This window comes from Nannospalax galili, unplaced genomic scaffold (genome assembly GCF_000622305.1).
Source record: "Nannospalax galili isolate Female #2095 unplaced genomic scaffold, S.galili_v1.0 scaffold611, whole genome shotgun sequence".
Classification (NCBI taxonomy): Eukaryota; Metazoa; Chordata; class Mammalia; order Rodentia; family Spalacidae; genus Nannospalax; species Nannospalax galili.
The window spans coordinates 2,534,636-2,551,445 of NW_008330486.1; the positions used below are offsets into that span (position 1 = coordinate 2,534,636).

The 16,810-nt window shown below is 42.9% G+C and overlaps 1 protein-coding gene across 1 annotated transcript in view; it reads left to right on the top strand.

Moving 5' to 3' along the window:
• Positions 1 to 6: 6 nt before the first annotated feature.
• Pygo1 (pygopus family PHD finger 1) overlaps positions 7 to 16,810 on the top strand; it is a 32,565-nt gene continuing 15,761 nt past the window's right edge. Inside the window, exon 1 of the mRNA XM_008847706.3 lies at positions 7 to 346. Coding sequence (XP_008845928.1) covers positions 298 to 346 — 49 coding nt within the window. The 5' untranslated portion in view covers positions 7 to 297. The remainder of the gene's footprint in view (positions 347 to 16,810) is intronic.

Here is a 16,810-nt window from a genome sequence, read left to right on the forward strand (position 1 = left end):
AGGGCCCCTCATGCCGGCCGCGCGCGGGGCGCCGCCCCCAGGCCGCAGCCCTGAGCCCCGCTGAGCCCCGCGAGCGCACGGCGCCCCAAGGCCTCGGCCTCCTCCCAAACTTTGCAAAGTCGGCCCGCGGTCCCTCCGGCCTCGGCCGCGCTCGGGCTCTGCGCTCGGCCCTGAGGACCAGGAGGACCCGGAGGAGGATCAGGAGGACCTAGAGGAGGACGACGAGGAGGAGGGGCCTCCGCATCAAAGACACCGGCTTCCCGCGGCCCGGGGGCGAGCCATGCGCGGCGGTCGGTAATGTCAGCGGAACAGGACAAGGAGCCCATCGCGCTGAAGAGAGTTCGAGGTAACCGAGCCGGGGTCAGGAGCACCGGGGGAGGGCGACCCGGGCCTCGCAGGCCCGAGGCGCCCGGGGACCCCACGCGGAGCCCCCACCGCCCCACTTTGTGTGCGAACGCCTTGCGAGCCGCGCTCAGTATCCTTTCCTTCCAGGTTCCTCTCCTGCTTCCCACCACGCAGCACAATAGGCATCTGGGGAGAAAAGGAGACACCCCAACAATGCCCCCCTAAAACTAAGTTGGACTGCAAGAGAGTTGAGGCTCAGAAGCAGCCCCCCGAAAAGACAACGCGTAATCGTATATTTCCCTTAGGTTTAGGGGGAGAAACCAGATAAATTCAGAAGGCGTTTTCTTTATTAACCAATAAGATTAAGAATCCATTCATTTAAAATCAGCTTTCAGCATCACTGGTTTTCTGCCTAGCAAACTAGTTAGAAATTGAGCTGCCTCTTACTGTCTCAGAAAAATCTGAGAAGGATGTACCGAACAAAAGGCATGTAAGTTCAAGAAACGCCAAACACCATCTGGGAATGTGGGGACAACCGCCAGCTCATGTTTCCAGCTCTCAGTGGGTTTCTAAGGCTAAAAGTCCCAAAGTTGTCATAAAACCGTTTGTTCATTATGCAAATATTTATTGAACATGTACTATGTGCTAGGCACTATTCTTGGCACGGGTTAAAACAGTGTTTAAAGAATGTATTTGATCTTTACCCAGGAGTGCACACACTCAGAGTAAACAGAAGGTTATAGGTAGTGCTGTGATGAGTAACAAAGCAGGCCGTGGGGACAGGAAGGCTGTATGGGCCCGGGAGGCAGAGATTATATAGAAGGTGATCAAAGGCTCACCTGGAAGATGAGATTTGATCCAAGATTCAAAAGAACTGATAGAGCTCGCCATGTGATGCCCGTGGGAAGGGCACTCGGGCAACAGGAACAGCAAATGCAAAGACCTTGGGTCTGGGATACACCTGTGTCTCCAAGCAACAGCAAAGAAATTGGTATCAGAGGTAAGGTGAGCAAGGGAAGAGTGGTCTGATGGACTGAGGCCTGGGCAGCAGCTGTGTATTGAAGGCCTGGTGTGTCAGTTAAGAATTTACCTCTTATAGATAAGGACTGGACATTTTTGTGGGGAGAAAAAAAGAGAAAGTGAGCTGACATTTTTAATAGGGCAGATCTGGGTGTTGTGTAGAAAATTAGACTGGAGAAAGGCGGAAGAAAGGCGGCTAGCCAGGACACACACAGCTGCAATAATTCCTTCATCCAAAAAAGGTAAAGTGCACATAAATCAACAAATAGTAAGGTTAAATTTCCTTTCAACTTAAATGACTCTGGTGGTTCATCGATGCTTTTGTTCAGTGGGACCACGGAGTAAACATCATAAAACTATCTTGTGACGCTGATGTGGGACCCAAAAGACATCCCCTCTGAGACTAGTTAGAACTGACTTATTTTTAGGGTTTGGGAGATGACTCAGTGGGTAAAGCACTTGCTGAACACATGTGAAGACCTGAGTTCAGTTCCCCATCACCCACATAAATGCCAGATGGTTGGGGCAGCTCACCTGTCATCTCAGTGGATGGAAGGGAGACAGGTGATCCCTAGAGCAAGCTAGCTAGAGTAGCCAACTCAGTGCACTCTGGATTCAAGTGAGAGACCGCACCACTTGGTGGGATAAAGGTGGGAAACGATCAAGCATCAACCTCTGACCTGCACACGTGTGTATACATACATACACGTGCATAGTCACATGCATGTGTGGACTGCACATGCACATGTATGAACTACTCATGCAAACACACACATCCATATATGCCCCCCAAAAGGAAATGCGCAATTTTTTTAGTTAAGCAAAAATGTAACTTAGAGCAAAGTGTTGCTTTTTAAAATTTAATGTCAGAACAACCTTTCATTTGGTGATCTCTTTTAACTCTCTTCTATTTGTGGTTATGAGTTACCAAAGCCTTTAAGAAATATACTTTTCTGAAATGCAGTTTTCCTCCTGAGATTTTTATAGTATTATTTTGCCTATTATTATAAATTGCTTTGGGATTAAAAAAAAAAAGAAATTTGAACGTAGCTATCAGTCTTAACCAATATAATTCTAAATAAAATGGGTAAGTATTTGATGGTGGGTAAAGAACACAAATTATATCTTCATATTGTTCTAAATGCTGCCTGTAAGTCCCACATCGCAGCAGTAGGCAGTTGGCTCAATTTTCAGCTCAAGATATTCTAAGAATTAAATCCCAGAATGAAACAAAACACTTCTGAAAACAAAAAGTCAATATTTTTTACTTTATGGAAAATGTTTTTTCTGTTTCCTAAGACATTAATTTAGGACACTTTTTAAAATTATTTTATTATTGGGGGCTGGAGAGATGGCTCAGCAGTTAAGAGCACTCATTGCTCTTGCAGAGGCCCCTGGTTTGATTCCCAGCACCCACATGGCAGCTATGAACCGTCCTTAACTCCAGTTCCAGGGGAATCTGAAGCCCTCTTCTGACCTCCGCGGCACTGCATGACACGGGTGCACTCACATACATGCAGGCAATACACTCATACACATAAAAATAAATAATTAGTAATAAAAATTTTAAGTATTTATTATTTTTATTTTAATATTAAAACAAATGTTATTTTAATATTAAAATAACATTTGTTTTAATATTAAAATAAAAATAATAAATACTTAAAATTTTTATTACTAATTATTTATTTTTATGTGTATGAGTGTATTGTTTGTATGTATGTGAATGCACCTGTGTCCTTCATTGCCCACAGAGGTCAGAAGAGGGCTTTGGATCAGTGGGTGCTGGGAATCGAAACCAGGTCCGCTGCAAGAGCAACCACTGCTCTTAACTGCTGAGCCATCTCTTCAGCCTCTATACGATTTTTTTTGAAACTGATCACAAGATGTGGTGTTTGTGGGGTGTAGACTTTGAGCACTGCTTCTCAGAATGTTTCCTACTCATGTTTAAACTGATAGACATTTGTAATGATTTTGTGCTTATTTCATGTGTATTACAAAGATTCATTAAACTTCTTGTTTAGGGTAAGATATGTGTGTGTGTGTGTGTGTGTGTGTGTTAAACACATGTATTTATTTATAAATCTTTTATGAGTGTATGAGTGTATTATCTGCATGTATGTAAGTACACCTATGTCTGCAATGCCTGAGGAAGTCAGAAGAGGATGTTAGATTCCCCTGGAACTGGAGTTACAGATGGTTGTTAGCTGCCATGTGGGTGCTGGGAATTGAACCTAGGTCTTCTGCAAGAGCAGTCAGTGCTCTTAACTACTGAATTTACTATTTGACAAAAAGACCTTATATAACTCAAAATGCCATGATTATATGTGGTACCCAGAACCTAGGCCAACATTCACTTACTCAGCCCTCATGAACCCTCTCCTGTCTATACATGTGTGATGGCTGCTATCCTCTTACACTTTTTCTTCTGTTTCTTTGACAACACCTCTCACTGTGCTTTTCAGAGTCTCCATTTGTAGAATGTTAGTGTTCTCACAGTTTGTGATCTTAGTGCCTTCCACTGTTCACTCTCTTGGGTGAGCTCTTGTACTCCCAGGATGTCAATTAGTAAATTCACCTGTTTACTGATGACTTCCAGCTCTATTTCAGACCACTGGTCTCAGTTCCAAAGCATGTTACATACCCACTGCACACACAGGAAAATCCAGGGGATAAGTCAACATGTTCAGAACCAAACTCAGATTCCCAATAATCTGTCCAGCTGTATACCAGCTAGCGTTTAAAAACAAAACCTTTCCTCCCCATATGCTCCTCCTCCCCTATTCTGTGTTGACATAAATTATGCTCCTTACAACCCAACCCTCATCCTCCATACATCCATCCTATCAGGACATGTACTAGTTATTTTAATTCTTCAGACAGGGTCTCCCTATAGTACCAGCTGGCCTGGAACTCACAATGTGGACCAGGCTGGCCTTGGATCTTACAGAGATTCACCTGCCTCTACCTCCTGAGTGCTGGGACTAAAGGCATGAGCCACCATACCTAGTTATTATTTTCTATTGATAGTGTAAACTTTACTGTTAGTACATTTATGCCATTTCTGTGTTATCTCATGCTAAAGTTCATCCTATCTCTGTCATTTCTGACTGGTTAAAAGCACTTCATCCCAAATGGATGCCCTCAATTCCTTCTTCATCTTTGAATTTCTGTTTCCTCTATTCTTTTTTTCCATAAGCCCATCCTCTATGACCATTCTTTTTTTTTCTTCTCTCATAGCCCAGGCTGGCCTCCAACTCCCGCGTAGCCATGGATGATCTTGAACTTCTTTCTGATCCCCCTGCCTCCACCTCCTGAGAGCTGAGATTGCAGGCACATGCCACTGCATTCAGTTAATTCAGTGCTGGGATCAAACCCAGGGCTTCATGCATGCTAGACAAACACTCCTCCAACTGAGCCACATGCCCAGACCCTCCATGAGTATTGTTGCTAATCTGCTCTTCTCACCTGTGGAGACCTGACTTAGGTAACAGAAGCCTCATCTGTCTGGCTCACAGTTAATGAACAACAAGTATGTAGTAGGTATCAGAGTCCTTACTGCCTGCTTCAGTAATGAATGAGTGACCCTCTCTGCTGCTTCTCAGTTTCCTGCTCTCCTTCTACACTGAGTTCTTTTGTAAATATAAAAATATATAGTATGGATTTTTCCCCAGTGGAGGAAAAAAGGGGAAAAAAAGAAACACAGAAACTTTCTGTCTTTTCGAGCTACATGCTGTCTTTCTATTGCCATTTTCTTTTCAGCACATCTTCACTTGTTTAACACACTGATTTTCTTTTTCTTTTTTTTTTTTTTTTTTTTTTTTTTTTTTTTTTGGTCTCCCTGTAGCCCCAGCTGTCCTGGAACTCACTATGTAGACTAGCCTGGCTTTGAACTCACAGAGATCTGCCTGCCTCTGCCTCCCAAGTGCTGGGACTACAGGCACAGGCGTGTGCCACCATGCCTGGCTTAACACACTGATTTTCAACACTTCAAAATGTGATTTCTTCCTGAAATTTTCTTCCCAAAGTCATAAGGGACTTCCTGGACCCTCTTCTCTCACAATCCCTAACCCCTGCTCCCTACACATTACTTAGTACAAAAGAACATTCACTGCTTCCTAGAACTCTGCCATTCCTTCCTTGATTGCTTTATTTTTGTTTTTGTTTTTATGAAAAACAAAAAGACAGGGTCTCCCTGTAGCCCCAGTTGACCTGGAACTTACTATGTAGACCAGGCTGGCCTTGAACTCACAGAGACCTGCCTGCCTCTGCCTCCCAAGTGCTGGGATTAAAGGTGTGCACCACCATGCCCAGCTCCTTGATTGCTTTAAAGATAGGTTCTATGTCCCTTTATTTCCTGTATATAACAACAGCCATATAATACTGTTATGAGGACTATTTGTCAAGTGTTTTCTACCAGACTAACAATTTTGTTTGCTGTTGAGACAGGGTCTCCTTGTAGCCCTACCTAGCCTCAATCTCACAAAAATCTGTCTGCCACTGCCTCCCGAGTGCTGGGATTAAAGGCGTGTACCACCATGCCCAGCTGGTGTGTGTGTGTGTGTGTGTGTGGTGTGTTTATGTATATGAGTGTTTTGTCTGTGTATGTATATGTACCACATGTGTACAGTGCCTGTGGAGGCCAGAGAGGACATCAAATTCCCGGAGTTTGAACCGGAGTTACAGGCAGTTGTGAATCACCAAGTGGGTGCTGAGAACCGAACCTGGGTCCTTTGCAAAAGTGCCTCTTAACTGCTGAGCCGTTTCTCTAGCTTCCAGACTAACAATTTTTTTTAAAGGATAGGTGGCATGTCTTCCTAATCAATGTATTCCCACTGTCTGATATACTAGGACTGCTTAATAATGTATTTGAATTAACAAACAAATACTGCCACTATATCAACACTAAAACAATACTGGAGGATGAGAGTGTTTGATAAAATGAAGACAAGTGACATTCTAAGGGAAATGAGAAAGTTAAAGCAATATGCTGGAGAAACCAGAATGCAGCATAAAGATATGAATGAATTCATGTACCTTATATATTCATTAATTTGACACTTAATATGGTCAAGGCAAATAAAAAAAGATGAACTCAGTACCAGGTCTTATGAACCTGTATTATATTCACAGCTGGGGGCTTGGGTAGAATATACATAAGATACTGTGTCACAAATGGTAACTGAGTCTAATGTAAGAGCGGGGACAGGTTTGGAAGGCCATCATTTTTCTTCTGATCTGAACTTTGCAATCTAGGACTACCAGTAGCAGTTTTCAAATCTGTGCTGCATACTGCAGATGCACAGCCCTTTCCCAGAGCTCCTGATTCTGCAGGCTGAGGATTCTTTATTTCAATAATGAGCACAGTAACTATAGGCACTTTGGGTCTACAGAACACACTACTGGTCTACATTAACATCCTCAGGCAACGATGTCATACGTCATCCAAGCTGAGTTCTGCCTCTGTTAGCTTCTTATTCATTTTATTAGTACTGTGTGTGTTTGTTTGTGTGTGTGTGTGTGCGCGCGCGTGCGTGTGCGCGTGCCACAGTACACACATAGAGGTCAGAGGACAACTCTTTTTTTTTTTTTATCTTTTTGAGACAGGGTTTCCCTGTAGCCCCAGTTGACATGGAACTCACTATGTAGACCAGGCTGGCCTTGAACTCACAGAGATCCTCCTGCCTCTGCCTCCTGAGTGCTGGGATTAAAGGCGTGCACTACCATGCCTGGCTGAGGATAACTTTTTTGAATTGAGTCTCTTCCTTCCACCCTTATGTGAGTTCCGGGGCCAAAACTCAAGTCACTAGGCTTGCAGAGCAGGTCGCTTTACCCACCCAACCATCTTGCTAGCCCAGCCCTGTATTACTTTTTTAAAATATTTTTTAATTTGGGGCTAGAGAGATGGCTCAGCAGCTAAGAGCACTGACTGCTCTTGCAGAGGACATGGGTTCGATTCCCAGCACCCACATGGCGGCTACGAACCGTCCTTTAATTCCAGTTCCAGGGGAATCCGAAGCCCTCTTCTGATCTCTGAGGCATTGCACGACACTGGTGCACTCACATACATGCAGGCAATATACTCATACACATAAAAATAATAAAATATTTTTTGATACAGGGTCTCACTATGTACAGGGCTACTCTGGAACTCACTATGTAGACTAAGCTGGTCTCAAACTCAGAGAGAGCCACATGCCTCTGCCTTCTGAGTGCTGGGATTAAAGGCATGAATGACCACACCTGGCTAAAGATTGTTTTTATTATTATTTTAAATTATGTATATATGAGTGTGCCTGCATGTGGGGTATACGCACCTGGAGTTACAGGAGTTGTGAGTCACCTGATGTGGGTGCCGGAGCAGTTAAGAGTTCCTAACTGCTGAGTTATCTCTCCAGCCCCTATATTACTTTAACAATTCATTTAAATTGAAATATAAATATGTGTTTATTTATTTATTTATTGTATGTATTTAATAGTTATTTATTTAGGTCTTTTTTTTTGAGACAGGGTCTCCCTGTAGCCCAAGCTATCCTGGAACTCACTATGTAGACCAGGTTGGCCTTGAACTCACAGAGATCCGCCTGCCTCTGCCTCCCGAGTGCTGGAATTAAGGGCGTGTGTCACCATGGCTTTTTAAAATCATTTTTAACAATTATTTGGGGCTAGAGAGATGGCTCAATAGTTAAGAGCACTGACTGAACTTTGGTTCCCAGCATCCACAGTGGCAGCTAACAACCTCATAACTCTAGTTTGAGGGGATTTGACACCCTCTTCTGGCCTCTGGGAGCATTGCACTCACATGGTGCACTTACACACATGAAGGCAAAACATGCACATAAAAATAATCAGAAAAATAAAAGATTTTTTTTTCTTTTGGTCTTTTTGAGACAGGGTCAACCTCTAGCCCCAGCTAGCCTGGAACTCACTGTGTAGAACAGCTGGCCTTAAACTCACTGAAATCCACCTGCCCCTGTCTCCTGATTGCCAATTAAAGGTGTGCACCATCACACCCAGCAATAAAAGGCATTTTATGTGTATGAACATTTTGCTTGCTTGTATGTATGTGCACCATGTACATGCAGTGTCCATGGATTCCAGAAGAAGGCATCAGATTCCCTGGAGTTGCAGAGAGTTATGAGCCACCATGTGGGTGCTGGGAACTGAACTTAGGTTCTTTATAAGAGTAGCCAGTGCTCTTAGCTGCGGAACCATTTCTCCAACCCCCCATTTTTTTATGATACTATATTTACCTGTTAATTCATGATACTTACATTCCATAGTAGAGACCATTATCAGAAAAGCATGTGTCTTGGATGAAGACAATTCTTGGCTAATGTTTCTGGAGTAAATGGTGGACTGCACTGACGTTAGACCTCAGATATGCTGTAAGGAAAAGCTGATACCGAGATCCCAGTCATGTGCTAACATTGTAGGATGTTAGGTACTTGGTGGGGTTTTGTTTCACTTTTTTTTTTTTTGAGACAGAGTCTCAAAAAGCAGGCTGGCCTCAGACTTGCTGTGTAGCCTAGACTGGCCCCCGATTGATGACCCTCCTGCCTCTGTTCCCAGAATACTGAGGTTACAGGCATGTCCCACCACTCCAGGGTTTTGGTAGACATGTGCTCTGCTGACTGAAATGAGATGAGCTTCTGACGTAGTTGAGTCTCAAAGCAGAATGAGTGTTTGAGTGTCTACTGTGTGCTGGCATGTTACCTGGTTTGCATTATTAAATGAATACAATCATTATAAAATACAAGATATACTTAACTTGTATTTTCTTTTTTAGACAGAGTCCTGCAGTGTAGCCCTGGTTGGCCTGGAATTCACTGGCCTTGAACTTACACAGATCTTCCTGCCTCTGCCTCTTGAGCGATTAAAGGCCTGTGCTACCATGCCTGGCTAATTCACTGATTTGGAATACTGATGAAGCAATTCTGTTAATTATAAAATATTTATAAAATAATGTGCTGGGGCTGGAGAGATGGCTCAGCGGTTGAGTACTGACTGCTCTTACAGAGGACCTGGGTTCTATTTCCAGCACCCACATGGCGGCTCTGAACTGTCCTTAACTCCAGTTCCAGGGGAATCCGAAGCCCTCTTCTGACCTCCACTGGCATTGTACCACATGAGTTCATTCACGTGCAGGCAATACACTCATACACATAAAATAAAAAATAATAAAATAGTTTTAAAATGTATTATTATTATTCATGAGAACAATATCTTAAACTTGGGCTATTACAACAAAAATACTGCAGATTGAGTGGCTTAAATAGCAGACTTAGGGGCTGGAGAGATGATTCAGTGGTTAAGAGCACGTACTGCTCCTGCAAATAACCTGAGTTCAGTTCCCAGCATCCATGTCTGGAGGCTGATAACTGCCTGCAATTCCAACTCCAGGAGATCTGATGCCCTCTTCTGGCACATATACTTGGCATACAGTCTCACACATACACACACACACACACACACAATACACATAAGTAAAAATAAACCTTTTTTGAATCAGACATGGTGTTTCACACCTTTACTCCTACCACTTGGGAGGCAGAGACGGATCTCTGTGAGTTCAAGGCCAGCCTGGTGCACATAGTAAGCTCCAGGTGAGCAGGGGCTACAGGGAGACTTTGTCTCAAAAAAACCTTTTTCAAAAACTCAGATACTTAGTTCTGGTTCCTGGGAAGTCTAAAATTAAGCTGTCTTTGGGTTACTCATTGAGAACCTGCTTCCTGGTGTATAGATTTTCAACTTCTCACTGTGTGTTTATGTGACCTCATCTGTGTGTGTGTGTGTGTGTGTGTGTGTGTGTGTGTGTGTGTGTATGTATGCATGCACCAGAGAGAGAGGAGACAGAGCACGCCAATACTCAGACATCCTCTTCTTCTAAGGCTGAAAATTTGCATATAATAGTCCACCACCTTCACTATATTCTAACCTGACTTACCTATCCAAGGTAACTGGTATTAATACCATTACATCAGGATTAAGGCATCAGTATATGATTTTTAATTGACTTATTTTATTACATTTATTTATGTGTAGGGGGTATGCAAAACAGTGCACATGCAGAGATCAGAAGAAGACTTGCAGGAGTTGGTTCTCTCTTTTTGAAAAAAATATTTTATTATTTTTATTTTATGTGTATGAGTGTATTGCCTGTATATATGTGAGTGCACCCATGTCGTGCAGTGCTGCAGAGGTCAGAAGAGGGCTTCGGATTCCCCTGGGACTGGAGTTGTGGGTGCTGGGAATCGAACCCAGGTCCTCTGCAAGAGCAGTCAGTACTCTTAACCGCTGAGTCATCTCTCCAGCACTTGGTTCTCTTTTTATACCATGTGTGTCCTGGAGATTGAACTTGGGTCATTAAGCTTGGCAGCAAGTGTCCATGCCTGCTGAGCCATCTCCCAGGCCCCAGCTTATGAACTTTTAACGGAAACATTCAGCCCATAGAATCAATATAATAAACCAAGGTAATTGAAAGGTGAGCATTAAACCAGGCGTGGTGGCCCACACCTTTAATCCCACCACTCAGGAGGCAGAGGCAGATAGATCTCTGAGAGTTCAAGGCCAGCCTGGTCTATATAGCAAATCCAGGCTAGCTGTGGTTACAAGGAGACCCTGTCTCAGAAAGACCAAATAAAGTAAAATTAAAAAAAAACAAAAAACAAATAAAAGGTGAGTATTTAGGACTGGGGTGTAGTTTAGTGGTGGAGCACTTGCCTAGGATGGCAAGACTCTGGATCAACCCCCAGCACCACAAAAAAGGGGAAAAAGATGAATTTTTAAAAATTTGATTTATTATTATTATTAGTCTTTTTTTGAGACAGGGTCTCCCTGTAGCTCCAGCTGTCCTGAACTCACTATGTAGACCAGGCTGGCCTCAAACTCACAGAGGTCGCCTGCCTCTGCCTCCCGAGTGCTGGGATTGAAAGTGTGTGCCACCATGCCCAGCATATTATTATTTTTATTTTATGTGTATGCACGTGTTGCCTGCATGTTGTAGGTAAGTGCAATGCCCTCGGAGGTCAGAAGAGGCTGTCAGATCCCCCAGGACTGGAGTTATGGACAGTTGTTAGCTGCCTTGTGGGTGCTGGGATTTGAACTCCGGTCTTCTGCAAGAACAACCAGTGTTCTTAACTGGCGAGCCATCTCTCCAGCCTCAAAAGATGAATTTTTAAAGTACATAAAAGGAGCCAGGCTTGGTGACACATGCCTTTAATCCTAGTACTCAGGTGCATCTCTGTGAGATTGACGTCTGCCAGGACTACGTAGCAAGTTCCAGGCCAGCTGGGACTACAGGGAGATACTGTCTCAAAAAGACAAAAATACAGTCAAACAAAAAACAACAACAAAAAGCAAGCAGACAAGTAAAATAAATGGGCAGATGTGGTGTAATCCTAATATTTTGGAGACTGAGGGAAGCCGATTGCCATGAGTCAAAATCAGCCTGGGTCAAGTAGCAAGGTCTAAGCCAGCCTGGGCTACAGAGTGATACCCTGATTTAAAACAATAGCAGGGGCTGGAAATATCTCAACAGTTAAAATCACTGGCTGCTCTTGCAGAGGACCTGGGTTTGGTTCCCAGCATCCTCGTAGCATCCCTAACTCCAGTTCCAGGGAATTTGATACCCTGTTCTGTCCTCCATAGACATTGCATACACAGGTATACTTATATACATGCAGGCCAAACACTCATACATAAAATAAAATTTTAAAACAGCAACAAAACCTTGGAGCTCTGGCTGCAGCTCAGTTGGTAGAGTGCATGCCTAGCCTGTAGGAAGCCCTGGGTTTGATCCCCAGCACTGAGTAAGTGTAATTTACAAATGCATGCATGTAATCCTAGCACTTGGGAGGTGGAAACAAGAGGATCTGAAGCTCATGAAAGCTCTAGGCCAGTCTTGATACATGAGACCCTGTATCAAATAATTAAAATCATGTATGCTTATTAAAAAAAAATATAATAAGCCAGGCATGGTGGGGCATACCTTTAATCACAGTACTCAGGAGGCAGATGCAGGTGGACCTCTGTGAGATCATAGACAACCTGGTCTACAAAGAGAGTTCAGGCCAGCTGGGGCTACAGGGAGGCCTTATCTCAAACACACACACACACCCCAAGTGAGCAAAACACCCATAAATTAATTTTTACATAGGGACATCTTGACATTGGCTAGCATGCTGTCCTGAGCAAACTTGATTTCTAATCTGAATCATAGACTGAGAGGTAATAATGGTTGTTTTAAATTAAATTTTATTGGGTTTTTTGGGGGGTGTATGTGTGTGCAGGTACTGTTCCAGTGCTGTTCTCAGACTCTGTTCACCCTTCTTTGTGAAACAGGGTCTCTCACTGTCTGGAAGTTGCTAATTCTTCTAGGCTGGCTGGCCAGTAAGTGCCAGGGGTCACGTATCTACCTCCCCAGTGGTGGGCTAAAGGTACCCAGCTTTTAAAAACAAAACAAAACAAAACACCTGGCATGATGGCTCATGCGCAGAGACAGGTGGATCTCTGTGAATTCAAGGCCAGTCTGGTCTACATAGTGAGTTCCAAGCCAGCTGTGGCTTCAGGGAGACCCTATCTTAAAAATACCAAAAAAAACCCCAAACAAACAAAAAATTGCGGTTTCAGAGGATGGAACGCAGGTCCTCCCTTTTAAGGTAAGTACTTTGTTTTTTTTTTTTTCTAAATTGAGATAATATTCACATAATGCAAATTCAGCAGTTTAACCTTTTATAGAGTGTACAGTGCAGTGGAGTTTAGTACATTTGCAAGTGTACTGTAAAGCCATCATTTCTTCCTAATTGCAGAATACCACTGCCCCCAAAAGAAACCTAATTTACCCTTCCTCCAAATTGTCTGGCAGCTGTTTGTCTATGTTATGTGTCTCTGTAGGTTTTCTTGTTCTGAACATACATGAACCATGCCTTTTCTGTGTGTATCTGGCTCATTTCATTTAGCATAACATTTTCAGAGTTCTTCATGTCGTGTGTCAGCATTTTTTTTTTTTTTTTTTTTTTTTTTTTTTGTTAGGGCCTCATATCCTAAACAGGTCTCAAACTCTGTGTTGCTCAGGATGACCTTGAACTTCTGATCCTCCTGCCTCACCTCCCAGCTGCTAGAATTGTATGAATGCACTATCATAGGTTGTTTATGCAGTGCTGGGGATGGAATCCAGGGCTTCATGCATGAGAGGCAAGCACTGTCCCACTGGGCTGAATTCCCAACCTTTCCTTACTTTTTTAGGTTGGGTAGCATCCTCTTTATAGTTTTACCACATTTTATTAATCCATTTACTGGCTGATGGGCATTTCGGGTGTTTCCTTTTTGGTGGGATTACTATGAACTGATATGTATGTTTCTGTAAGGTTTTTATGCCAACAAGCTTCCATTTCCTTTGGGTACTTGGGAGAGAACAGCTAGATCATATGGTAGCTTTATGTTTAACTCTGAAGCATTCCTAAGCTGTTTTCCACAGAGGCTGAACTATTTTACATTCCCACCTGCTGAGTGTGAGGGTTCCAATTTCCCTACACCCCTGCCAACACATGCTCAGTCTTTTTGATTGTAGCCATCCCATTGGTTTGAAGTGGCATCTCACTGTGGGTTTGATTTGCATTTCCATAATGACTAATGATGCTGAGTATCTTTTCATATGCTTATTAGATGTTTGTGTCTTTGGAGAAATGTCTATTCAATGCTTTGGCTATTTTTAGTTGGGTTGTTTATCTGGCTTTGTTGAGTGGTTAAGAATTCTTTTTCTTTTTTTTTTCTTTCCTTTTTCTAAGACAGTTTCACTGCCTAGCCCAGGCTAGCTCTAAACTCCAGATCTTTTTGACTCCTGAGTGATGGGATTGCAGGTGTGTACCATGACCCTGGCAGAAGTTGGAAGAACTCTACGTGTTCTGAACACTACACTCTTCTCTGACATAGGACTGCAGCCTCGGTGTTACTGTGCTGCATGAAAGTTGTGGTTGAATAAAACAGACTCTTTTATTTTTTTATTTTTTTTGTCTTTTTGAAACAGGGTCTTCCTGTAGCCCCAGCTGGCCTGGAGCTCACTATGTAGACCAGGCTGCCCTTGAACTCACAGAGATCTGCCTGCCTCTGCCTCCCAAGTGTTGGGACTACAGGCGTGCGCCACCACGCCCAGCTGAATAAAACAGACTCTTAACTTTTAGTTTTTAAGAGTGTCCTGGAACTCGGAGGGCACTGCTCCCCCAGATCTCTCTTGGAACTGTACCCTAAGACTGTCTGGAATAATGCTCTGGAACTGTGTCCTGGAGATAGGCCTCACCTATAATTTTATTCTTCAGTTTCAGTTGGGGAACTTCAAGCTTGAACCCACCTTTATCAGACAACCTCACCTTTTCATCCCTGGTTTAGAACATCTCATACATACAATGACAAGCATTCTTTCTCAGTCTTCATGTTTTCAATGAAGGTGCACACAAGCCGTTAATTCTTAAGCATCCCCTCATTCATTCCTTACCTTGGGGTAGAATGGCAAATTGAGGTTCCCAGGAATCGAGATCAGATACTTAGGTTAAAGAGCACATGGTTCAGTGAATTTGCCAATGCTAATTAAAAGTCATTAGTCCAGGCAGAGGCAGGGGGATCTCTGTGAGTTCAAGGCCAGCCTGGTCTACATAATGAGTTCCAGGACACCTGGGGCTACAGGGAGACCCTGTCTCAAAAAAGACCAAAAAAAAAAAAAAAAAAAAGTCGTTAGTCCAGATTATGTCTAGTTTATAAAAGTCACTCCCCTCAGACTCCAAATGTTTTCTCCTGTTGTGTGGATTATTTTTTCTTTCTTCCCTTCCTCCCTCCCTCCTTCCTACCCCCCACCTTTTCTCTTTCATTGGTTTTTTGTGAGATAGGGTTTCCCTGTAACTCCAGCTACCTAGAACTCTCTGTATAGACCAGAGTGACCTCAATCTCACAGAGATCTATCGCTTGCTGCCTCATGAGTGCTGGGATCAAACATGCCCCACAGTGCCCAGCAAGATTAATTTTTATATATTCATCTTATATCCTTTAACTTTTCAGAGTTCATTTGTCAGTTGTAGTAGTTTTCTTATGGGATTTGTTAGTGTCTTTTATATATAAGATATATGGCCCACAATCAGATAGTTTTACTTTTTAAAAAGATTTCATTTATTTCTATTTACTTATTTTTTAAAATATTATTTTAATAGCTTTGTTTTGTTTTGTTTTTCTTTTTGAGACAGGGTCTCCCTGTAGCCCTAGCTGTCCTGGAACTCACTATGTAGACCAGGCTGGCCTTGAACTCACAGAGATCCACCTGCCTCTGCCTCCCAAGTGCTGGGATTAAGACAAGCATCACCATGCCCAGCAAAGATTTTTTTTTTTAATTATGTGTGTGTACCTCTGTGTGGGTATTTGCATGGTGTGCAGCTGCCTATGGAGACCAAAGAGGACATCTGAAACTCTGGAACTGAAGTTACAGGCATTTATGGGCCACCCGATATAGGTGCCAGAAACTGAACTCCAGCCCTCTGTAAGAGCCTTAACCCTAAGCAATCTCCCATCCTTCATTTTATTTCATTTTCCAATCTGAACTTGTCCTCCCTTGTGCTTTCTAGCCCAGGCTGGCCTCTAACTCAAGAGTCTCCTGCTTCAGCCCCTTGAGCTGGCGTTATGGGATTAGTGCTACCACATCTTGCTTTTGGGTGTCTTTTGTTTCTTTTCTTCCTAATCGTTCTGGTTAGAACTTCTAGTACAGTGTTGAACACCAGGCACCTTTATTTCCTTCCTGACCTTAAAAGGACAGCTTTTTTAGTCTTTTGTCCTGAGGTTCACATGATATTAGCTGTTTTCATGGCTGTCCTTTATCAGAACGGGGAAGTTTCGCTCATTTAGTTTAGTTTGGTTTAGTTTGTTTGAGACAGGGTCTCACTCTGTAGCTCCAACTGACAAGACTTAGCCTTGCAGGTGCTAGGATTTATAGATGGGAGGCCACCACACTGAAGTGACTTTTTTAAAACTTATGAAAAGATTCTGAGTTCATCATATTTATCTACATCTATTGACATGATCACATATAGGATTTTCCCTTTTATTCTAAAACAGTGTATTAAATTGATTTTCATGTGTTAAATCAACTTTCTGCTTCTGGGAAAAAAAATCCTCCTGTATCCCCACATGCAAAGAGCACCCAAAGAGGATATGCTGCTGAATTCAGCTGATAGCATTTTGTGAAATGTTTGTGTCTGTATTTCTTTCTTTTTTTTGAGACAAGGTCTCCCTGTAGCCCAGTTGGCCTGGAACTCCCTATGTAGACTAGGCTGGCTTTGAACTCACAGAGATCCACCTGCCTCTGCCTCCCAAGTGCTGGGATTAAAGTCGTGTTTTTTCTTATTGTTATGCTTTTGTCTGACTTTTTTTTTCCTTTCATTTTTTAATTAAAATTTTTTTTTCGGTC